The sequence below is a fragment of the Protopterus annectens genome, chromosome 8.part0 (assembly GCF_019279795.1).
Source record: "Protopterus annectens isolate FY-2018-M chromosome 8.part0, PAN1.0, whole genome shotgun sequence".
Taxonomy (NCBI): domain Eukaryota; kingdom Metazoa; phylum Chordata; order Ceratodontiformes; family Protopteridae; genus Protopterus; species Protopterus annectens.
Genome location: NC_056741.1, coordinates 1,328,976,589 through 1,329,002,348, shown reverse-complemented (window position 1 = coordinate 1,329,002,348; position 25,760 = coordinate 1,328,976,589). Strand labels below are relative to the sequence as shown.

The 25,760-nt window shown below is 40.8% G+C and overlaps 1 protein-coding gene across 1 annotated transcript in view; it reads right to left on the bottom strand.

Annotated features, from left to right (window-relative positions):
* SCN2B (sodium voltage-gated channel beta subunit 2) overlaps positions 1–25,380 on the bottom strand; it is a 266,057-nt gene extending 240,677 nt beyond the window's left edge. Inside the window, exon 1 of the mRNA XM_044080870.1 lies at positions 25,200–25,380. Within this exon, the coding sequence (XP_043936805.1) occupies positions 25,200–25,269 (70 nt within the window). The 5' untranslated portion in view covers positions 25,270–25,380. The remainder of the gene's footprint in view (positions 1–25,199) is intronic.
* Positions 25,381–25,760: the final 380 nt, after the last annotated feature.

Here is a 25,760-nt window from a genome sequence, read left to right as displayed (position 1 = left end):
GGAATATTTTGTTTGATGCTCACAATAGTGCCATTTCTGGGAGGGAAGACACTTACCACCACTCCAAAAATGGTCTGATCAGTGATTCAGGTATGGATGAGCTATAGCAGTATTTGGGATCGCATTATAAATGTACTATTTGGTGTTCACTGTCATGATGCCTAATTTGTTTGTTATTGTTGAAAACATTTGCTGTTTGTGTTTAACTTGAGAGGATTAAAGTGGGTAAAGGGATGTGATACGTTCGACAAATATCCACTTGTCTGTGTCTGGTTTGTAAGGTATAGCTTGACATCTTGCGAGCAGCAATGGGGAGTTACTCACAGAGGTTCGTCAGCACAATTAGCTTGACAGTGTAAATGCAAGACTGTTTGAGCACATTAGAATTTTTATGGGTCCAGTGTCATGGGTGAAACATTTGTGTTTTGTACACTGGCAGAAGGAAAGCGAGCTTATTGGTCTCACTGATGCAGCCACACATTAAGCTGCATGACTGGTGCCTTTTATATTTTGATAATAAACACTGGTATCATTGGCATCAGGACACAGGCGGAGCTATATGGTTTACACTAACAAAGACAGAGTCAGGTTACAATAATAAGCAGAATCACATGGGCAAATGTCATTAACTCTTTGAGTGGGGGGCACAAGATTACAGAGGTATTTACCTCTTAAGCAGATTTTCTATGGTAAAATACTTCCTGGTACTTAAGTGTTAAGAACTAAGACCTGGTTAAAGTATGTTATTCCCAATGGGACTAGTGCATGTGTTGGCTAACTTCAAGGTTTTAGGTTAGCTCTTGTCTCAGTTCCTGTCCTTCACAAGAGTTTGAATACTGAGACTTGCACTTACTGACAGAACTTGTATAAATATTTTATTTTTTTTATATTGTATCACAGTGACTTTGAAGCAATGTGCACGACCTGGGAAATGTAGACATACCCAAATAACTGCTCTTCCAGCGATGACATTAATGGAGGAGGAGGTAATGTTACTCAAAATAGCAAATATGCTTGGCCTAAGTGCCACAGTTAATGGGCTTGCATGGAATGTGTGATGACTGCCTACATTTGCTAAAACAAATGTACTGCATGAGGTATCTAAAGAAAGCAGGGATGGATGTAATTATATAACAAGAACCTAAACTTAAAAAGCACAAGGTGGGAACAGTTTCATGCATTGGAGGATTTGTAGGATGTCATGTTGCCACAGAAGAACAAAGAGGGAACTCTTAATATTGGTGAGAAGAAAGCTTAACTGGATCCCATTAGAGCAGTCTGTCAACAGACAGGGCAAGTGAGCAGTAGTTAGTAAGAAAGAAGATGACAAGTATTCCTGCTGGGGACCTTTTATGATCCAAATGGATGAGTAGGAATTTAAAACTAAAATTATGGAGAATATTAATGTTGTGCTGGAACCAGCTGTGGACAGATATCCCCTGTGGTGACCATGGTGGTCCAAAGTCAGTGTAGGAATTTTTGGAATAATATCACTGGGTAGATGCCTGGAAAGCGCTGCATCCTATGAATAGGGATTTTACTTATACAGACTTGGCATTAGGAATTGCCAGGCAATTAGACTACCTATTTATTTGCAGAAATACATTTCACATGGTACACACCATGGAGATGGTTCTGGTATTTCTGTCACATTGCTCCGGCATTAAGATAACTATGCAAAACTATGGCATTAATTTTTGCTGCCCCTTGGAAAAAAAATAAGTTTAGTACATAAGGATGAATGAGCTCTTTGCTGACTTTTGGGAGGGCTTTGACAGTAATAGTAAAAACCAACAAGAACAAATCCAATTATATTATAGGACTCTACGTTCCCCCATGTGATAATGCAGCCACACTCAAAGATATCCTATGTTTGGATAAAAAGCAAAATAGCACAGAAAACCATAATAATAATAATGGGAAATAAAAAAACATTGACTGGAAACAAAATGACCTAACATCACCCAGCATAAACTTATTTGGCTTCTCACATTTGATAAACACCATCACCCAAGTACACAAAAAAACAAAGAGACAAACCACACTTGACTGGATTCTCACAAATAAACCAGATGTCATAACCTCCAAGGGTCCCTTGCCAGACACTATTAGTGACCACTTTCCAACTTATATAATAAGACAGAAACAAAATGTACCTAAACAAGTAATCTAGAAACAAGATTGCAACAAAAAACAATTAAACATAGAACAATTTAACTAAATCCTCTATCAATACAAGTGGAGCCTAGTAAAAACTCAACCCCCTAGACAAAGCAGTCAACCATTTTAGCCTAATATTTCTAAAAGTGTTAAATGAACAGATTAACCTCCACCTCATTAAGTCAGTCCTAGCAATCACTAAACAAAACTCCAAGCTACCATGCACCATCCCATAAACCCATAATACTGAACATCAATTCATGCCCATACCTATCCCTACTGTAGGAATAAAAAAATGCTAAAATTAAAGCTGACACGCCTGCCAACTGATGACCTACCAACAGAATAGCTAAAAACTGCAGCCACATCTACAGCTTGCACTTAATCATAATGAAAAGATCCATTCATGAAAACTATGCCCCATCAATCTGGAAAAAATCATTCATAATCTCCCACCATAAAGGTGGCAACTTAACAGACTTGACTAATTACCAGCCTATAGCGATTCTGTCACCCAAATCCAAAATTGGAGAAAGGTGTATACACTCCCAACTAATTAAATTCCTCAATTACCATGGTTTTTTTTCTCCCACACAGCATGGATTCTGGCCAAATCATAGCACCACAACTGCCCTCCTCAGATTTACCAGCACTGTCAATCAACACAGAAACAATAGGAACTTAGTCTCATCTATTTTTTTTTTTGACCTGTTAAAAGCCTTTAACATAGTATCCCATCAAAAAGTGTTAAATGAACTAGCATCTCTTGGTCTAACAAGATCAGCTCTAACCTAGTTACACAGTTATCTGTCAAACAGGCAATGATAAGTTAAATGGAAACAAGACCTCTCAACAGTCGTGTCAGTTACAGTTTGGGTTTGGCACCTGTTATGACCTTTGTTATTTGCACTGACCATAGAAATACTGGTATGTAAACATGGCCAGCAAGCATTTATACAGGGGCTGGAGTGTCAGCAACAAAAACCCATTACATTCTAATGGTTTTCAGATAATGGGAGGCATGGATAATTAACCTGGCTTTGCATATATGTGGGTTATTGGAAATCCTGGACCAGTTTGGAAAACTATCAGGACTTCAGATTAATGGACAGAACTCCATACTTTTTCCACTTAATGATTTTGGTAAGCACCAACTGGTAGGACTTCAAAGGCTGGGAATCAGAGGTTAACAAACAAACAACGCATGCAGTCCTAAAACTGCTGAGGAAATTTCCATAGCTTGCAGATGATAATGTTAAGCTGTTTTTGTCAGGCCTGAAATTCTTGATACAAAAAGATAGATGTTACAACTCCTCCTTTTTAGCAAAAATAATGCACTTAAAATGTGCTGCCTCTCCAGTTTACTTTTTTTTGGTTAGATCTTTCCAGCATCTGTGCCATAGGTTTTATAGGTAAGTACTAGGTTACCTGCCTCTCTGGACCATTTTAAATCTTGCCAATTTCCCCTTAGTGAGAATCAAACCCAGTACCATTTGTCTGTGTGGTGAACACCTTAACCATTATACCAACCCCTACCAGCTTAATAGAAAGGATTTATACAGACTTTATATGGAGATGGGCTTAAGCTCTTAGAATCACAAGGAAGACATTAGTGTCCCCTAAGAGAAGGGTGGCTTCATTCTGCACATATTAAACTGTACACTTATGCTTCTCCCCACCACCTCTTCTTACCAATACATGCTACCCCTAACACAGACCCTGACCTTGACCCTAACCCTACACATTAACTTTTGAAACTCCCTTTACCAAACAGTACCACCACACAAGACATTCAGACACAAACATGAGCAATATTATCATCTTACTTAACCCTAACTCTACCCCTAACCTGCAAACACTTGCACACACACATCACCAAACATGAACAATAAATCTGTACCCTTACAAAGCCCTTGCTATAACCTTAACCCCCCCACACACACTTTCACACACACTAGCGCACATGCCAACACTAAATTTATCCTCTTGCATACCCCTTACTCTAAACTTAAATCACGAACACTCACACTTTCACAAACACATTATCAAACATGTACAACACTAAATCTATCTCATTACTTAATGATAACTCTACCACTAACTCACAAACACTCTCACCGACACTTTCACTCACACACCACAAAACATGCACAACACTAAAGCTATCCTCTTACTTAACCTTAACTCTACCCATAACTCACAATCATTCACTTGCCTATTTTCTTCCATATATCACTAAACATGCACAACACTAAATCTATCCACTTACTTAGCCCCTTCTCTAAAGCTAACCCACAAACACTCTGCCAAATACACTTTCATCTTCACTTACCTCTACCACATGGACATGTTAAACATTGCTGTTTTGATAACTTCTACATCAAATCACTAATGATAGCAATCATCTGTGACAAAAAATGGCTATGTATACATATGTGTGCACACAGGCACACACATATAATACACAGCCAGATATATACTAGATTAGGGTCTATTTCAAACCACAACAGGTGCAACATTGAAACAATAAATCTAGAGCACTGAGTAGTGACATTCAGAAACATTCAGACACTAATACCACATTTTAGACATTTTTATTTACAGACACACATTTTTTTTCTTGCTTAATAACTTTGTAAAGGGAGGCGGCATTTGTTCTCCTAAAATACAAGTTATAATATCTTCATATTTTCACATGAGTTAAGAAACAGAGAAGATAAAAAGCTGTCTTGTGATTTGCCTCAAAATATATCATAATTTTAATAAGGAGAGTACAAGGCCTTTAAATTAAGTAGCTATAAACCAGATACATTCACAGTTTTGCAATTTTAATTAGTTCACGCAACTCATGGTGAAGGGGAAGAAATATTTGCTTTCAACAGAAATCAAAGTAATTCTTATTACAGGGTTCTTCACAAAGAATACTTTAGCAGCTTATGAGGTTTGTGAAAGCAGTCTCTGAGCAGAGGGTATGAGGCTTGCTTCCCTACAAAAGTATAAGTATTTAGTAGTATATATTATTTTCAGTAACATACATTTTGTGTATTAACAATATCAAGTAGACCTTTTCCAGGAAGTCCAGATGCAAGTTGCTGGTCATCTGCAACGCAGAGCATCTTGAAAACATTGCATTTAGCAAAATTCAAAGACATAGCAAAGAAATATTTAGCTGATGTTAACAATGCACAGAGCAAGGGTATGTAAGATTTTACTTTAAAGGTGGACCATACTTGAAATGACCCCCTCAGATCTCTTGCACTACCAGAATTCTAAATAGTTCAGCGTTTCCACTTTTTCACAATATTTTTAGCTTTCTGTATTTGTCAAGCCACTTCTCTGAAATTTTGACCTATTTGTTTTTGATTGCCTCACTGTAGCTATCTAACTGGCTTGATGAGAGTCTGGCTGAGGTGAACTGCCATTTTCCACCATTTTTTATTTTTCCTCTATGTCCTAATGTCCCCCATCTGCAGTTTGATGTGCTCTTGCTAAGTTTGATATACTTGTACTTTCACATGTATGCCACTTCCAGGTTAAAGCACTATGTGCTGCTTGCCAAGACATTGTGCCTGTCACTTCCCCCATGCCTATTGAGACATCTACCCTCCACTAGGTGTCAGCAGTGCCCCTGAAACTCAGTTGCCCTCTCTCCCACCACACAAGATAGAAAAGCTGATATGAACCACTCAGTCCATCTCCCCTAACCAGTTCCTAGATACCTGACTGGTAAATGAGTTGGCATTATGTGAGACACAGTCAGGGAGGTATCCCTGTAACACACAGCCAGAGAAACAGGTTTTACACAAACAACTTATTAAAGAAAAAACAGTGAAACACACTTCTGTGAACACAACTCATAGGCAGAATACTAAATATACTGAAGTCTCATCACTACAGTATAAAATTAACTACTGAATATACAACAAAATTAGTCGCACTACTGATTCCACCAAGTGTTTTCAAAAGAAGACAGTTTAAAGCAAGTAAAACTAGCCTAATTCCTTGTGTGTGTGTGTGTGTGTGTGTGTGTGTGTGTGTGTGTGTGTGTGTCTGTGATTTACTTCCTATTTCAGACAGCTACGCAGATACAAAATAAATAAATAAATAAACATGTACATGGTAGGCTTTACTCCCATACCATCCTTCTTTACATATACTAACTCCACAGTCACACACATTGAAGTGTTAAAGCCAACAATATGAGTCGACTAAAGCACAAATCAACTGCTTCATCAGTCAGTGAGGCAGTCACTCTGACTGTTCAAAAAAGATAAACAAAGAGAAAACAACGAGAGAGAAAAAAACAATAGTAATGTTCATACACACACACACACACACACACACACACACACACACACACACACACACACACACACACACACACACACACACACACACAATATGAAGACAGGAGAAATGTCCCATACTAAGTGAATCACTGCCCAGGTACATTATAGCAGCACACCAGGATTAACTACTTCTACTTGCCAATAATGCCAGACAGTAAAAGAATCGTCCCAATCAGATTGATAGAGCAAAGGAACACCAGACTCTCACTCAAGCAGAACAACTGTTCAACATCTGTAATAGTGAGATATTCACCTGATAAACACTTCCTTTCAATATAAAACTCTTACCCTGTCAATATTCAATCAAGAGACAGACAGACTGAGAAAGAGAGAGGCATTCTCTATTTTAGTTTTTTCAGGAAATCAGTCACTATCTTTTAAGGTAACCTAACCATTCCTGAACTTTCTGAGTACATTTATGTTTTTTAATTAACATTAAAAATGCAACCATGAAAAGTGCTATTATAGATTTAGAATAATCAGCTTCTACACTGCCCAAAAGTGGCTGAATTTAAAGTGGACCACTGTTTTCTCAGAAAAGTTGGAGTTGCATTTCATAAAGGATGGGGAATATTACCAAAAACTGCTATGTGGTAACAACAGTGCAACTCTTTTGCTCCTCAAAAAATGTTGATAAATATATATCACTTCTTTCTTTTATTTATTTTTTTATTCTTTGCCACTGTTAAAGTTACTGCCTCCAACTTTGCCAAATTTTATATGTACCGTTTGGTCATTTCAGTTACAACAATGACATCCACAAAGTTCCCAAAACACACATGTACCCTTTAATGTTAATATTATTCTTAATTCACAAAGGCCTGTAATTTCAAATTCACCTGCAATCACACTTGAGAGTCTGCAGTTACGCCAAGCCTGAAAAGGTGCGCCTAACAGTACAAAAATAGACTCGCTGCATCTATCGCTACTACCTGCTGAAAGGAAAACTGCAGTCCCAGCTTTTTTCCCCCTCCCAATACATCAGTTATAGAGGAATGATGTGAAAGCACAAGAAAAGATGACATACAAAAAGGTTTTCTAGCTTTTTAAGCATATGACCAACTTCTAAAGTGCATACCACAAGTTACATTGTTTCACAAAGGGCAAGAACTTTCCTGTGCTTTTCAATGTACCAACAATCTTACCCAGGAATATGCACTTAGCAGCAGTGAAGGTGAATAAATAAACTGTCACTCCCACAATTAGTGCCCCGCTGACTGCCTCAAAGCATGAGGATAGTAATACAGGAATGTCACAGTGAGAACTCTGTCAGTTACAGGTATTCATTCAAACGTACAACTTCTCTTTTTGCCATCTAAACTTATTTAGAAGAATCTTAATGTCTGCTTGTAGTGTAATTACTGAAAACACACACACACACACACACACACACACACACACACACACACACACACACACACACACACACACACAAAACACTGGTATCTCAGTATCAATGCAAGTATGTTCTATATAGTATACAATGCATATGACTGCATTTACATTGCCACATACGCCTGCCGACAACTGAGCTACGGAGCTTCTCCAGAACAGTACTCTAAAACTCAACTGGAAAACATTTTCGCATTGTTGGTAGGGCAGAAATTTCAATAGGGGATATGAATCATGTTTATCAATGTATGGTTCTGAATAACCAGTTTAAGAAATATTTGACAATAAATACTCAAAACAAAAGTTTCTATATGACTATTTACATTTTACAGGTGTAGTCTAACTGTCAGATTTCTAAGGACTATAGGCAGTTTGCTACAAGGAGAGCCACATGTCATTTCTGAGGACTATAGGTAGTTTGCTATAAGGAGTGCCATGTGCAATTTCTGAGGACTATAGGTAGTTTGCTATAAGGAGTGCCATGTGTAATTTCTGAGGACTATAGGTAGTTTGCTACAAGTAGTGCCACATGTAATTTATCTGCATAATAGCAGAGTACAGCCACAACAAAGGAACATTTGTAGACCCCAGAGAAAGTGTTGAGAAGACTTGGAAGGTGCAGGTCTGTATCCTAACAGAAACAAATATGCAGCCCTGTGGCATGGGGAGATAATGGCCCATGTTCGATGCACTGAAATGGCCATAATGGGAGGGTGACAGTAAGAGGCCAATGCCAGCTCACCCACCCTGGGAGGCAGGCAACTGAACTTATTGCAGAGCTTTACCCTATAGGGGAGTAAGGGAATGTCAGTAGCAGCTAATGGAGTCTCAGTGGCTCTACAATTCAGGTAAGCCAAGAGCTGTGCAGTCACCTGTGGAAGCATGTGAGGATTCTCCTCTGTAGAAGCAAATGTGTAACCACCAGCTGCCATGGGGGTGTAGGCTGGGGATAGGGTCTGCATGACTGACAGAACAGCCTGCACCATCACACTTGACCCTCCCTTCCATTGAAACTACTGGGCTGATAAGGAACAAATGGCATGTAGGCCCTCAGAAAATGAGGGAATAAGTGGAGCAGTCTGTCTCACCTAAAAGACGAATGAACAAGCAGATGAGGTGCAGACAGGGAAGCTACCATGGATTTTACACTGAAGCCAGTGGCATTTATTGCCAGTTAGAGACTGTAGGTATAGATCTTCACCTTAGTCTGTTTACTTTTTCTTTTTCTAGGATGACATAATCAACATGTATATTTATTTTTAGAAGATATGGATATCTTTTCCCTAATACTTATGTTTTGTCTTTGTCTGACTTGATTGAAAAGCAGTTTGTCATCTTCCTTCATTGAATTTCCTTTTAATCAAGTGGGATGTTTTAATAATTTTTCCTGCATCTAAGTATTTGTTGGTGCTTTTCTCGCTGGGCTTCCACTGAAAATGGGCTCTTTTAGCCCCAGTGGACTTTCCGGGTAAACAAATGCAATAAAATAAAATAAATGTTTCTAATTTTACTGTGTTTCAAGCCAAGATGGAGGAATAGTGGGTAAAGAAAGCTGGCCCATTTCCCCATTCTTGTGCAGTCTCCAAGTTGCCATATTTAAGCAGCAGGAGGTATGATACTGTACCCATACTAAACTCCGCAATATCATATCCTTTACTTCCCCCTTGCAGGACCCATGTTAGCACTTGTTTTTGTGTAGACACGGGTAGGGTGTTATGTGACTCTTTACAATTTACATTAACAGCGTTGTCATTTACTGGTTGGGCATTGTATTTTATTGTCGGAGACGTAAACATCGCATAGCTGTCATGTCGATGATTTGAACGGTCGATGCTTTTGTTTCGTGTACATACACACACACACACACACACACACACACACACTAAATGAATCACAACAAAAACTTCTGACCAAACCCCAACAAAACTCAGAAATGGGAGAGTGAAGGACTTGTCCCCTTTTTAGACTTGTGTTAAAGCCCATCTTCAAGCTGGAGTTAGAGAGTGGAGAACTGCAGGAGCCATGGTAAAGCTTATTCACACCTCTTGTTGGGATGGGTTCAATCAACTGTTTTCACTGAGACATATTTTGCTTAATCACAGTTTATATGTTATGTATATAGAATATATATGGATCTAGTTGCATTTGTTGAATCAATGTTATATCGATGTAACTAACTTCAACACACTAACATCAAATCACAAAGATGCATGGGCTGAGGTTACTCCTCGGAATATGCAGAGTTAAAAAAACAATGTTGTTTGTAGGGGGGTTACCACCCTGTCCCCCCCCCACATCCCCTGCTAATTATATATACTAACTCTGAGACTGTACAATCCCAAGGGGAAAGGCATATTCCCGAACCCAAGGAATTATCTGTTTCACAGATGTTGACTGTCTGCATTGTTGACCAAAGTGTGTTGATAATACACAGATCAATTTTACCTACACTCTAGCAGTAGTAGGTAAATCATATGCATTATATGCTTATGCATACATATACACCTATCTGTTAAACATCTGCCTAATATATATACATAAGTATGAGTGTGTGTGTGTGTGTGTGTGTGTGTGTGTGTGTGTGTGTGTGTGTGTGTGTGTGTGTGTGTGTGTGTGTGTGTGTACACATATGCAGGGTATGTGTCACTAAATATAAACAGAAGTCCCACTATAGCTGTCACATAAATAAAAGCCCATAGAATTAAACAGCACAATTTACATTATTTACAACATTAAAACATCAAATTCAAAACAGTTTTCTATATTAATTGCAGCAAGTCCTCCAACTCCCTATACCTCTGAAATTATTTATCTCCAACTGTTTTTTTTTACAAGACACATCACAATCCATAAATCCTAATGTAAATAAATTTGTAGATCAGTCCACTCTCTGAAGCTCCATAATTTCACCATAAAATGTACAACTACTCAGACTATTCCTTTCTCCATCTGCTCCATCTTTTTCCCTGTTAGAGTACCACGGTATCAAACCTATGTATGCACAAAATATGTATTTAACTAATCTCTTCTTCTGCCTCTTCTAAGTATACAAGTGCATCTATCACCTCCTCTACTGAACTGGCAGTTGACATCCCATGCTGTCCACTGTTTCTTCTCCTTTGTTTAAATACTTATTACTCACTTGCCTTACTTTTACTTTCACACTGTACTACAGTACTTGATATAAAAACACTGCTTTACCCAACACTCTCATACTAAGTACCCCTCCATCAACTGGGAAAATTACTCGTGCACCAATACACTGGCCCAACGCTTCCTGGAATTCATCAATTCCAATCCCCTGGACCAGCTCATTCTTACCCCCATTAGAGGAAGCAACATCCTTGACCTGGTTATTACTACCATGGGCAACCACTGCTCTACACCAATAGTCAATTCCTCCCTGGTTAGATCCGACCACAAACTAATAACCATGGAAATCCACATCTCACCCACACCCCACAAAGGTAACCACCATGAAAAAACTTATCCAAAGCTGACTTTGGGCTCCTAAAAGCAGAGGTGGCTAACTTCACTGTACCCATGTCAATGGAAAATAGATGCATGACTTCCGAATCATACACCAATGTACTGTACGAACATGTTCATAAATGCATGGAACTAGCCATACCCAATAGAACCAAGACGCTCTCCTCCAAAAAAGGAAGCCAATCTGGTGGTCCCCTGCCATTAATAAACTCTACAACAGAAGGAGGAAACTGTTGCAGAAATAGGTGAAGTCCCAAGACTGGAAAAACTCCCTTATTAGCCTCAACAAAAAGTTGAGATCCCTCATCAAAACCTCTAAAGCCAGCTATGAAGGCAGAATTGCGCAGACACTAAAAACAACCACAAAGCCTTTTATAGTTATACAAAAAATCTCCACGGCAATACTCAGTTTTGCTCTGAGTTACTGCACAATGGTACCTCCTATACTGAGCCAACAGCTATTGCAAACATACTGGCCGACAGATTCAGTGCCAACTTTACCTATCCCTCCCCCAAAGGACCAATCACAATACCGGAGGAAGCCCAGACACCCAGCATTACTGCAGCACAGGTTAAAGCTGCATTGTCCAAGGCCAAGAATACAGCTTCCATGGGACCCAACAATATCCCTGGATCTGAAGAAGGCAGTTTGCCAAAAGCACTTGTCCTCTAACAGCTATTTTGTGATTTTAATCTGTTTATTAAACGTTTTTGCCAGAGATTTTAACTTGGAAGCTTCTCCTATCTCCGTGGCAGAACAGTGATTGTATCATTACTCGTTTACCTTGTTTATCATCTGTTCTCTTGGTGAGCTGACATTTTTGTTTCTTTGCTTTGAACTACAAAGTGAACTCGCACCACATCTGTGTGCCATGTTCAATCACAGCCTCACCTCAGGCTTTGTCCCTACTGAATGGCGCACTGTTACAGTCATCCCTCTCCATAAAGGGGGACCAACTACAGACCCTGGGAATTATCGCCCTATTAGCCTGATGAGTCTGATATGTAAGGCTATGGACCGCATCATCACGGACCTAATTAACAAGGATATAGGGAATCTCTAAACTCTAGTTCCCATGCAATTTGGTTTTGTGAATGGTAGATCATGCTTGCTCAACCTGGTGGACTTCTTTGAGTCAGTCACCAGAGATGTGGATGAGGGCAAGGCAGTTCATACAACCTTCCTCGATCTGGCCAAGGCCTCTGATACCATTCCCCACTCAGGAATTATTGATAAACTCACCAAACTAGGCATCAACCCCTATATCACTAAGTGGGTTGCAAATTGCCTCACAAATAGAATCCACAGTGTGAAAGTAGCAGACTCCAAGTCAGACTGATGACCAGTCACGAGTGGAGTCCCACAGGGACCGGTCCTGGGTCCTCTCCTGTTTGGCATCTACTTCTCAGAAGTCCAGGCCAACACGGAGGGACTCTAGCTGAACAAGTTTGCAGACGACTGCAAGCTGGGAGCTATTATTAACTTCCCGAGTGATGTAGACATCCTACAGAAAGGCCTCACTGAGACCAATGACTGGTGTCGGAACCATGGCCTTAAGCTTAATGCCAAAAAATGCATCGTCATCCCCTTTGGGAAAAACTCATTTCCCACTAATTACCACATTGATGGGAGCCCACTGAACACTGAAGGTGTTATAAGAGATCTGGGAACACAGGTTGACAGCAACCTCTCCTTCGACCACCACATTGCCACTGTGGTCAGAAAGTCCTTCTATGTGGCACACCTCATTACTAAGGGTTTTGCATCCAGGAAGAAAGAGGTCATCATCTCTCTCTACTCTTCCCTCATTAGGCCAATCATCGGGTATAATGCCACATTTGGCATGTACCTCACCAGACACATGCAACAGCCGGAAAGGCCACAAAAGTACCTCATGAAGAGGATCCTAGGCCTTAAACACATGTCCTACATGGGCAGACTAAAAATCTCCAGCTATTCTCTGTCTCATATCGTCTGCTAAGAGGCGATCTCTGCTTGACTTACAAAGCCATGTCTGACCCAGCTCTGGTAGAAATGCTACATCTAAAGAAATCCCAATCCCTCCACACCACACACTCCAGAGATCTCAACCTCATTACCACAATCAACAGAACATGGTGGAGGGACAGGTCCATAACCAACAGACTGCCCATGGTCTGAAACAGACTTTCCATACATGTCAAGCAGAGCACCTCACTGGCCCTCTTGAAGAGAAATCTTGATGAGTGGATGGGAAACAGAAAGTTCACCCCGGCGATCACTGCAGTGGATCTACTTGATAGAGGCACTGGGAGCTAACGTTGGGCAGCACGATGCCAGAGCACTTCTATGGGTTAGGCTTGTAAAGGCTCCAGGGCCATTAGCCTAGTAGACATCCATGATCCTTTTAACCTATGAACCTCCACTTTGCCATACTTTTCACTTTTCCCTATCACTACCTCCTTCAGATAAAAGTACACTATTGCAATACACATGACTTATGTACTGTTTAGCTTCTACTACAATTACATCTTACTCACATTTGTGTTTCAGCTTAATGTAAACAGTGTAAAACAGTCTGTTGTTATTGTGTTTCTGCTGTAACTATTCACTGCATTCCAACTTACTGTTCACTTGCTTTTTTGGTCACAGTCATGCCTTTAAAGGATATTCAGATGACACCACCTACCCAGTTAATAAATATATGGATAAGGAAATAAATAAATAAACCAGAAAGGTACACTAAACACTTAAAAACAGGACAGCTCTACACCTCCCTACCCAATAACATTATGAAAGAAAATAAACACACTCAGCAATTACAACATTCAGTAATATGGATGTATGATGGATCATTTTCTGTATATGGGAATACAGTTAGAAGTATAACTGTCTGACTACCTGCTCCTTATAAATAAATATATCTATAGATCTATCTAAATATCTATATCTATATATCTATATCTAATATATATATATATATATATATATATATATATATATATATATATATATATATACACACATACAGACACGCACATATAGATAAATACACAGATGTATAGATTACATATATTTAAATATACAGACATATAAAAAAGAAGTTATGTACTCACCATAATGTTCCATGTATGTAGCCCATCTCGCCGAACATTATTACGTGTGGGTTCGGAGCTGATCCTCGGCTCCGTCTCGGCTGCTTTTAGAAAGCCTGAAAACTTCTGATTGGCTCGTGGCTAGGAGGTATCCCATGGTGCATGAGCACATTCCCCAGATCTTGTTTGCTACTAGTCTATCAGGATAAGACAGGAAAAGGACAAAGGTCCGGAAGAATAAACTGTAATAAAGGTGCCCTTTATGGTATAAACCACTGTAGAAAAAGAAAAAACTGTTTCCAGATCCTCCAGGAAGGGGGCTGGTGGGTGGGTCTGTAATAATGTTCGGGGAGATGGACTATATACATGGAACGTTATGGTGAGTACATAACTTCTTTATGTTATGTAGTCCTATTTCGCCTCCATTACGTGTGGGACAGCGTCCCTAGCATCTTGAATGGGTGGCTCACTGGAAAATACTCCTGAGTACCGTGGAACCAAACGAGGCTCTACTCCTGGAAGTTAAATCCAATTTATAATGGGAAATGAAGGTATGAGGGGTAGCCCATGTTGCTGCTGCACATTTATTATCAATAGGCGTCCTGGCTTGGAAGGCAGCAGAAGTAGAAAAGGACCTGGTAGAATGCGCTTTAACTTTAAAGGGTAACTCCTTTCCCTGAGAAGTGTAAATAAAAGAAATACAACTTTGTTGATAGTGTGACCTTAGAAACTGGCAAGCCCATTCTCACCTCAGCAAAAGAAACGTACAGCTGTTCTGATTTTCTAAATCCTTTGGTCCTGTGGATATAGAAATGCAGTTGCCTATGCACATCCAATTGATGGAGTCTATACTCTGCTTTATTGGTGTGATTAGGGAAGATCACTGGCAATTCAATTGTTTGGTTTAAGTGAAAATGAGAACAGACTTTAGGAATAAAAGGATTGATCCGGAGAGAAACCCTGTCTTTGTGAAAAATTAAATATGGAGGTTTAACTGATAGGGCTTGTAGTTCAGAAACTCATCTGGCCGAGGTTATTGCCACCAGAAAAAGAATCTTCCAAGACAGGAATTTCAACTGACAACTATGGGCTGGTTCAAAGGTTGGCAAAGTAAGTCTAGACAGGACTAGATTCCGATCCCAGGGAGGAATGGGGTCTTGAACAGGAGGTCTTGACATCATGGAACCCTTAAGAAAAGATCTGCACAGTTTGTGAGACATAAGACTGGAATCATTAATCCCCATATGAAAACTGGATATTGCTGCTAGCTGAACTCGGAGTGTAGCAGCTGCTGAACCCTGGTGAAAAAGTTCGGAAAGGAACTCTAAAACAATAGTAATAGGTGCTGTAAATGGATCAACTTCTCTGTTATGTGCCCATATAGAAAATCTCTTCCATTTAGTGTGATACAATTTTCTAGTCGAAGGCTTGTGAGAAGAGGTAATAATATAGGTTACAGCTGGAGACAGATCAAGAAGCCTGACTAGTGACGGAACTGGAGCAGCCATGCTGTCAGTTTGAGAGTGGGGAGACTGGGGTGAAGAGAACCTGACGTGTGTCAAGAGGTCTGGCACTGGGTCCACAGTCCATGGATAGTCTAACAGGTAAGGCTCGAGAAAAGGGAACCAAATCTGACGAGGCCAGTAAGGAGTTATGAGGATCATTTTGCTTCCCAACAACATTGCTTTCTGTATGACCTTGGGAATGAGTGGAAAAGGAGGAAAAGCATAAAGGAGTCCCGGGGGCCAATCGTGGACGAGTGCATCTCTTGGAGACTCTCCCAGAGGGGGGATGAGGGAGAAATAGGTGCTGCATTTGGTGTTGATAGGGCTGGCAAAGAGATCGCAGCAGGGCTGTCCCCACTTGTGCAAGATCAGATGGGCTACCTTCTGGTTCAAGGACCATTCGTGAGGTAACAATATTACCCTGCTTAGCTTGTCCGCTATTACGCTGGAAGTCCCCGGGATGTGTGTTGCAATGAGAACGCATCGGGAAGAAATCGCCAAGTTCCAAACTCACAGGGCCTCTCAACATAAAGGGTATGATCTGGTTACCCCATGTTTGTTTAGATACCAAACCACCAACATGTTGTCTGTCTGGATAGCTATCATCCCTAGAGCGAGAAAGTCGTGAAGTGTTTGCAACGCTAGAAGCACTGCACTCATCTCTAGGACACTGATATGCAGATGGGCCTCCTGATCTTGCCATGTGCCTTGGACAGTCCTGCCTAGATAATGCCCCCCCCCCCACCCTATCTGGGAGGCATCCGTGGTCACAGTGGCAACGGGTTGGTGTGGTACAAAGGGAGTCCCTGTGGTAAGATGACCTGGCTGAATCCACCAGCATAGATCCTTTATGCATGAATCTGTGATCAGTATCTGGTGATGCAGAGACAATTGCTGAAAGGACCACTGGGATGACAGGAGCCATTGGAGTATCCTCATATGTAGTCTTTCTAAAGGTACCAAGGTTATGGTCGATGCCATAGTTCCAAGAAGCTGCAACACCACCTTCGCTTTGACTCTTCAAAGGGGAAGTATCCTGTAAATTTGCTGTGCAAGATTCTGTATTCTGTCTGTAGGTAGTCTGGCTATCATAGAAACCGTGTCTATGTTTGCTCCTATAAATGTTACAGATTGAGTGGGCAAAGTTGAGGATTTTTCCCAGTTTATAGAGATTCCCAACTGGGAACAGAGCTTGATTGTGGAATCTCTCAACTGAACTAGACGATGCCTGGTGGTGGCAGTCAGGAGCCAATCGTCCAGATATGGAAAGACTTGGATTCCCTGATGCCTCAAATGAGCTGTCACTACTGCCATGCATTTGGTGAACACCCAGGGGGCTATGGTGAGACCAAAGGGCAGCACCCGAAATCGCTAATGATTGGCTCCCAGCCGGAAGCGTAGGTAACTCCTTGATGCTTTGTCCATCATTATGTGGTAGTAGGCATCCTGGAGATCTATTGAGCACATCCAGCTGTCTTTCCCTAACAGAGGGAGTATGGACTGTAGAGTGACCATTCGGAACTTGGACTTCTTTACATACTCATTTAACCTGCTGAGGTCTAAGATGGGTCTCCAGTCTCCTGTTCTTTTTGGAACTAAAAAGAACCTGGAATATGTTCCGAATCCTGTCTGGTCTACTGGGACCTTTTGGATGACTGTTTTTAATAGTAGCTTTTCTATCTCTATAGCCGCTTGATCCCTGTGATTGGGTGGTACATCTGGGATCCTTTTGGTAGGGTGTGGTGGAAGGGAAAAAGGTATAGAGTAACCTCTGGTGATAACGTCTTGTACCCACTTGTCTCTACTGAGATTTAGCCAGGCTTCTGGGTACAAGGACAGGCAACCCCCAACCGGCTCCAGAGATGCACAGTTGGGTTTCACATCAGGAACGCTGATAGGGACGGTCACGAAAGGAATTGCAACCTCCCTGATTTTGTGGGCCTCCCCTGCCTCTAGGGCGATGTCTACAATTATTTCCTCCTCCCCTGCCTCTGAAGGAGGAATCACCCTGTGTATCCTGTAAAGGTCTCTGTGATTTCTTGAACCACATTTTACCTCTCTTCTGACCTTTAGGGTAAGGTCTAGAAGGAACGGTAAAACAGACTCCCATGGCAGAGAGAGTCTTTCCTTCCTGTTCACACCTGGTGAGGGTATCTTTCACCTTAGGTCCAAAAAGAGAGGATCCGTCCACGGGGGCATTGGTGAATGTAGACTTGAAAGGCTCAGCAAAGTTGCATAGATGCATCCAGGAATGTCTCCTTAAGGAGAGTCCTGAACCTGCCTCCCTACTCGCACCATCAGCTGCGTACGAGATCAGCCACATGGAGGAGTTAACAATGAATGTGAGAGTAGCCAACTGAGCAGACACTGTAGATGGGACTAATTCAGTAGAGGTACCCTGAAGAGTATCTCCTAACTCCTTTAGGAAAGCTCTCTGAAGTCTCATAAAATGTGACAGATAGTTCAGCGATCGGAGTGTAAAAGCCACTGAAGAGAAGATATGCTTCCTGTACCTATCCATCATTCGGGATTCCTTATTGGGCAGATGGACAGAAAAAGAAGTCTCTGCTAGCTCCTTAGTGGCCACCACCACCACCATGGCATCAACAGGTAAGCCCTTAGATAAAAATTCTTTGTCTTTAGGGGTGGAAAGAAATTTATTCGGCCTCTTGGGGACCAGTTCCACAGCATCAGGAGTCTGCCATGCTTTCTGTCTTACAAGATCCAGTAATTCATCAAATGGAGGAGACACCCATGAAGCTGAGGGTTGAGACCCAAAAGCCTTCAGGTACACTGACTCCTCATCAGACGGGGTAATGGTGGGCCAGCCGCCTCTCTACCTGAGGATCTCCAAAATGTCTGCAAAGGAGACCTCTTCAGAGGACGACTTAGGGGACCCCTCCGACTCATCGAGGTCAGTGTCAGATGTGACAGACTCATCAGGGGAGTCTACATGCTTCCTCTTACATGATCTCTTCCGAGGGGGCTCCTCAGTGAGGTCCTCTGGGGAGGTCTCAGAAGATCGAGGGCCACCCAAATGGGGGTCCTGAGGCTGTGGGTCTCTGCCATCCCGGGGGAGAGAGGATGCTGAGACTGTAGCCAGTGCTTGAGGGAGTATAGCATCGGTGCTTCTACTTGGAGCAGATGAACTATCCAACATGCTCCTCATCCTCATGAAGACCAATTCCTCTGGCTCCGAACGATGCCCCAGCTCTGAAGAGAGTGTAGGTGCCAATGGCTCCAAAAGGATTGGCTCCGAGAATGATGTGGGGTCAGAGCTCACTCGGGCTGAAGCACCAAGAGGGAGACTTGGTACCAACGAAGATCAGTTCCAAGTGTCCCCCTCAGGGCCGACCGAAGAGCTTCAGACCCTAGACACTTTGGACGGCGCCGAGAGTGTTGGAGTGGAACTTGGCTCAGAGACAACCACACGGGGTGCTGGAGCCAAGGACACCACCATAGTCGGTACTGGCAATATCGGCTCCAAAGGCCCAATCTGGGTTGGAGGAGGAAAGAGAGCAGGATCGGTAGCAGGAGTCGGCTCTGAGACCGAATGGGTCAGAGCCGATAAAAATTTTTGCAAGGCCAACGACTTGAGGAGTCTGAGCACCACTCTCTCGATGTCTTCTTCAGATAAGCTCCTGGAGGATCTGGAGGACAGTGTGGGAGACCTTGTTCTCTGCAATATAGGCAATTTTAGAGTAGGGGAGACCGGTGGAATGTCCGTTGACCGACACCAAAGAGGACTGCTAGTGATCTGCGCTGAAACTGTAGGGTCCATGTCCAAAATCTCAATCGGCCCCAAAGACTGTGGAGCCGAAGAGACAGAGACCAACTCCAATTTTGGTAACTTCTTTGGAGGTTCAGAGACAGAAGTTGAGACTGGAGAAGGCCGTTTAGAGGTCTTTCCCTTATCCTTTCTAGAAGAATGCGACCTAGCAGAAGAGGAAGAACTGGCTAGGTCTTCCTTGAAGAAAGATTTTAACATGCCTTTTAAAATCAGCTTATTCTTCCATTCCTGGAGTACTCTAGGGCTAAAAGAATGACAAAAGAGACAAGTTTCTTGTAGATGTATGGCACCTAGGCAGTACACACGGATGCTATGTCCATCGGTGATGGACACTTTTTGCGAACATTTAGTACACTTTTTAAAGCCTGACTGTTTGTGTTCTTTATGTTCCTTGGACATAATGGCAGTAGAGAAAAAAAACAACACACTCACACAACAAGAGAGGAACTAGATCCTCTAACTTAAGCAGATCTAGCCCTAACACCCACAAAAATAAAAAGGGTTTACTAGGTTCTTTAACTTAAATGAACCTAGTGCAAGAAAGAAACAGGGACAAAACTAGCACCTCTAAGTTAAACGGTCTAGTCAAAAAACACACACTCATGGGATACCACACACATACAGCCAACAGGCCCAAGTAAATTTTAAACGGCAATAAAGTCAAATCCGGTTAAAGACTACAAATCTGTAATCACAATAAGACTGTCAGCAATAGACTAAGACAGAAAAAACTTCACAAGAAGCAAAAACTCCTAATAAGCAGTAATAATAATAAAAAGGAATCACTTAGCCACGGCCAACCAAAAGAAGCTTCCGACTGAAGACGCGGCAAACAAGATCTGGGGAATGTGCTCATGCACCTTGAGATACCTCCTAGCCACGAGCCAATCAGACGTTTTCAGGCTTTCTAAAAGCGGCTGAGTCGGAGCCGAGGATCCGCTCCGAACCCACACGTAATAATGGAGGCGAAAAAGGACTACATAACATTGTTCGTGCAGCTCACTGATATGCAGGAATATACATATGCATGTGTGTGCACACACATGGGCACATATACCCACGCGCACACAAGCATGCACATACATGTGTGTATCTACAAATAAGAGAAAGAGAGATGTTCAGTGAATCTCAGTCCATGATTTATTTTTTTAAAGTTTGTGGATTCTAAGGAATATCTGTATAATATTTAACTAGTATACTTTTACATGTTTTGCATCTCTTCTCACATCATGGCTGAAAATTGTCCAAGTGAGGCATGAGTGATCAAGAAGAGAAGGAATTCTGAGTGCTACCATCTTGTGATGGTGCAGCTTGTGGTTGTTAGATACATTAAGTAGCACGTAAATGAATTATCCCTCTGTTTGAGCCAAGTGTGTCTGCCAGCAGTCCTTTCATCAGTCCATTATGTGTAAGTAGGCCAGTAGTTCAGTAGGTCATACATGGCTAATTATCTAAATTTGTTTGTGTCTTTCAGCTTTTCCCGGTTAGGGGTCGCCACAGCAGAACTCCGGTCCGCTAATGATTGGCAGTATATTTTTACGTGCTGAGTTGCCATCCCTGACGCACAACTTTCAATGAAGGTACGCCCATTCACACATGTCTCCACACAGAAGACGCGCTAGCTGAGAATCGAACAGGACAACGTCTAGCTGTGAGGTGATAATGCTAAAATAAATATCCATAATTACCCCTTTATCCTCACTCCTTGAACAGCAGGAATCCCAGTCAATGTTTCAAGCTGAAATTTTTTAGTGCTCCACCAATTCTCAAATAATAATTTCAGTACTGTGGACCATGCAGGAAATGCAGGTCTGGGTATCATTGACAAGCCTAGCATTCAGTTCCTGTTCTCTGTCTTTTCTTCTCAAAAAAAACAAAACTAAACTGTATGACCAAACAATTAAACCATATCACAGTGAAGTATACTGCCACCTGTTTACACTCCATTTGTATCAGCCTGAATATCCTAATCACAGACTCTGTATGACTCAGGTATGCCACCCCCACTTAATTTTACTTTGCACTCCCTGGATTTTCATCTGTGTCCTCCTGTACAAATACATACTTTATGTATTTGTATGTTTTTATATATTTATGAACATAGATGCTTAAGAAACCAGATCCAGTTTTCTGTTGAGTGTGTCAGAGTGATACAGCTAGCACCCATAATTCCACAATTCATATTCATGCCGAAAACTTCTCCTTTCTCTGTATTAGACAGCTTTGAAGTCTTTTGGTATCATACCATTAACTCAATGAATACATCATATAATCCTACCACTCTCTGTAAATTAGTACTTTCAAAAGGCTAATCTGAAACATCTCCTCCTTCCAAATGCTACCCATTTCCTCCTCTCCTCTGCCTGTCCTCCCCTTTACTGCCATCCTAACCTCTTGTCCCCAAATAATGCAGTCTGCATTGAAATCATAACTTTTTTCTCCTAATGTTTACAGATCCATCTTTTTAAGTCTGTCCTTGTACCCAGACTCTACATATTCTTTACCGTTCTGGTAACACTATGTTACATGCTTCCTACCAGCTCACTTTCCTTTATTTGTAGGGCCTCCAGAACTGGACATGGTGCTCCCAATGCTGCCTTACCACTGTGCTGTACCAAAGCAAGATGACTTGTGGAGTTCACTTCTTGTTCTACACATCCAAGAATCTTATTGACCTTTACCACTGCCCTTTTACATGGCATAGCATGATTTTGGTTAGGAATGATAACAGATACTAAATACATTTTCTTCCTCTGCTCCACCTAAGGTCACTATACAATGACTGCATGTTTTCACTGGGATCCCTCCATCAAGTGCATAACCTTGCACTTTTATAATATTAATTCCTAATTGTCAGCAACAATCCACAGTGCCAGCCACCCCAGCATACATCTCAACTGTCCAGATTTTCACAGAATGTCCAGATTTTTGCCTCATATTATTGGTCTGTTCCTCACAAAACTTGTGGTTTTCTGTCAGATCACTGATGCTTCAAGCCACTAAATTACTGAATACATTTGAATTTCAGACTTCACATCATTTAGAAAATACATCCTAACACAAATTGTGTAATAGTTTTAGCATTTTTGTGACAGTAATATTTAAAAATATGTCCCTATTTGGGGGCCTTTATCTCCTTTGCCCCCCCCCCATTATTTTAGGCCTTATCCAGATTTCGTGTACTAAGAGATTGAGAGGTATGTACACCAAGTATTTCTGGAGACAGCCCCTGACACCCATGACTGTTAAACCAGCCTTTGTAAAATCAGTATACAGATTCATCTTGATCTCTAAACCCACTGTGCTATTTGATAACTAGATCAAATACAATTGATAATTGTATCACTCTTATAGTCTACTGTTTATTGATTTCCTACTGATTGTTCTCTTTCTAACAGCCCTCCTTATACTTCCAGTCAAGACTACCAGTTTCTAGTGTGCTCTGCCATTTTGAGCCTAATTTCCCTATCCTTTTCACACAAATGCTCTGTGAGAATCTGTGCAGAATTACAGTGCTTCATCTGCTTAATTCATTGCTGACAGAGTTATAAAATTGCATCAGGTTCTGCAATATGAAGGCATTATGTCTACCATCAGGCAAACAATAAGCATTCACGAACTTCAGCAAACAGCTTATTAAAATCCAGCATTTTCCCTAGAATGGAAGTGACAGTAAAAGATCTGTAATTACCTGAACTCTACCTAAACTTACCTGTATGTAACAAAAACACTGCTGCCAACCTCCACTCAAGTGACCCTCCACTGATACCTAAGGACAGACCATAAAAGTTTGCCACTGATTCACCAAAGATCCACTGCACTCTCCCAGCATCCTGGGAGGCAGCTTCCCAGTACCTTGTACATTTGATCCTTAAAAGACTTCTGAATTCCTTTTCTGCTTCCTCATTGTTTACTTTTTCATCTGTCCATTTGACCTCATCTATATCTGCTGTGTTTCCACATGTTGGCAATGCACCTTCTTACTTCTGCATAAATACCGAAGCAAAGAATTGATTCAGTAACTTTCATCTAAGCTATTTCATTAAAACAGTCTTCTGCTAATATACTCAAATCTGTCTGAAATGTTTCTTTTGCCCATGCATTACTCCTGTGTTATTTCCATGTACAGAAACAGAGGATGAATGACCAGTCAGACTACCTGCATACCTCAGCCACAACTACTGGTCTACATTCCAAGCTCTCCATCAGTCAGTAGCATCTTCCCCTTGTGTTGGCTCAATTCATGCTTTGTTACTATACTAAATCATACCCTACAGTGTATAAGCTATTCAGCATATTTAGCTACAACCAATTACCTTAATCGCCTCCCCCCAAAAAACTGTTGCACGGTGGTGATAAATTAATATGTTCATAACTTCACTGGCTTCTTTCTAAATCGGTAACACACTGACAAGTTACTTTACACATCCTAATGGCATTGCCCATTGGGAAAAAATACCCATCATCCTCTTTTCCACTGCATTCTTGGAAAAGAGTACCAAAATGTAATCTCTATTCATTGCACATTTTGTATTTATGTTTTACTACAAGCAGTCACTCCATAACACCCTAAACTGTTTACCTTAAAACAAAAACACATACTGTAAAGTCGCAAAGTTTTAAGTTCGTACCAACAGCAGTTATGCAGAAGAAAATGTTGCAAATGCAGCATAGTAAAGAAAGATTTTGTGTAACTCTGCACGAGTGTGTGTTATATATATATATATATATATATATATATATATATATATATATATATATATACACACATACACGCACACACATAAATAAGATACACACATACACACACACACACACACACACACACACACACACACACACACACACACACACACACACACACACAAGCATAATTTCTTGTCATTCCATTTATAAACTATTAACAAAAATTACATTTCTTTAACCATTTTCATCTACCAAAAACCCTCATGTGTGATTTTTTTTTTTTTTTGTATCTTCTTAGCTCATTCCAAACTTTAGACGACTGCATTTCAGGTTAATTAAACATTCCTTAAGATATGCACAAATAAGCACTTATGGTCATCAGTCACCGTATCAACACATGCCTGCCTCCCTAAGACATCTGCTTAACAATAAAATGACAGAATTCTTTTTCATACCTTTTCATCGTACTTTCAAGAATACATAGACAATCCTTTTTTTATTTTTTTTTTCTAATGACTCAAAAATAATCTTGCAGACTAGCTGTAGTGTCCCAGTAAGCAGCAATGACACTGCACACAGTAACACAGTATTTTCCAGATGTTAACCATTCCATCTGTACGTAAGCGATGGTTTGTCTGAAAAAGAAGGGACGGTGCTCTGCAGGATGAACCAAATGACATAAAACACTATATACAGTAATGTATTCATTTGTAACCACTATGTGAACTACTATGTTTTAGGATTTAGACTCACCTGATGTGAGAAACAGAAAGCACCCCAAAAGAGTAAAGTACCATGGCGGAATCCAGGCTTCAACACTCATTATTTACTTAAAAAAGAAAACAATTTTCTATAAAAATAAATAGCACTGATTTGTGAAATATACTGAATATAATATTTGGCAGCTGTATCAGCAGAACCTTAAAATGGCGGGGCTGTGGGATGGGGAGGAGAAGGGCTGGTTGTTTTTATGGTTCTGAATCTGAAAGAATCAGTGGGTGGTAGGGCAGGAAAAAAAACAGTATAAATCACAGTAGCATCTTTCTAACAGCTTTGCTATCTAGTTGTAGAAATATCCTTAATGACTAACAAAACTATCAGAAATGCATGTTGATTTATGCTGTCATCATTTTGTCATGTTTACTGGTTTATTTACTTAAGTAATCAGTTTTAAAATCACAGCCTCCTGGATAGAGGAGAATTTGTGCTAGGTCTGAAGAAAGTGAAAAGAAAAGAAAGCCAATGCAGTTTTACTTATATCACATCCTAGTATAGTGTAGGTGGCTTAAAATAAATATTATCAAGAACTTCATT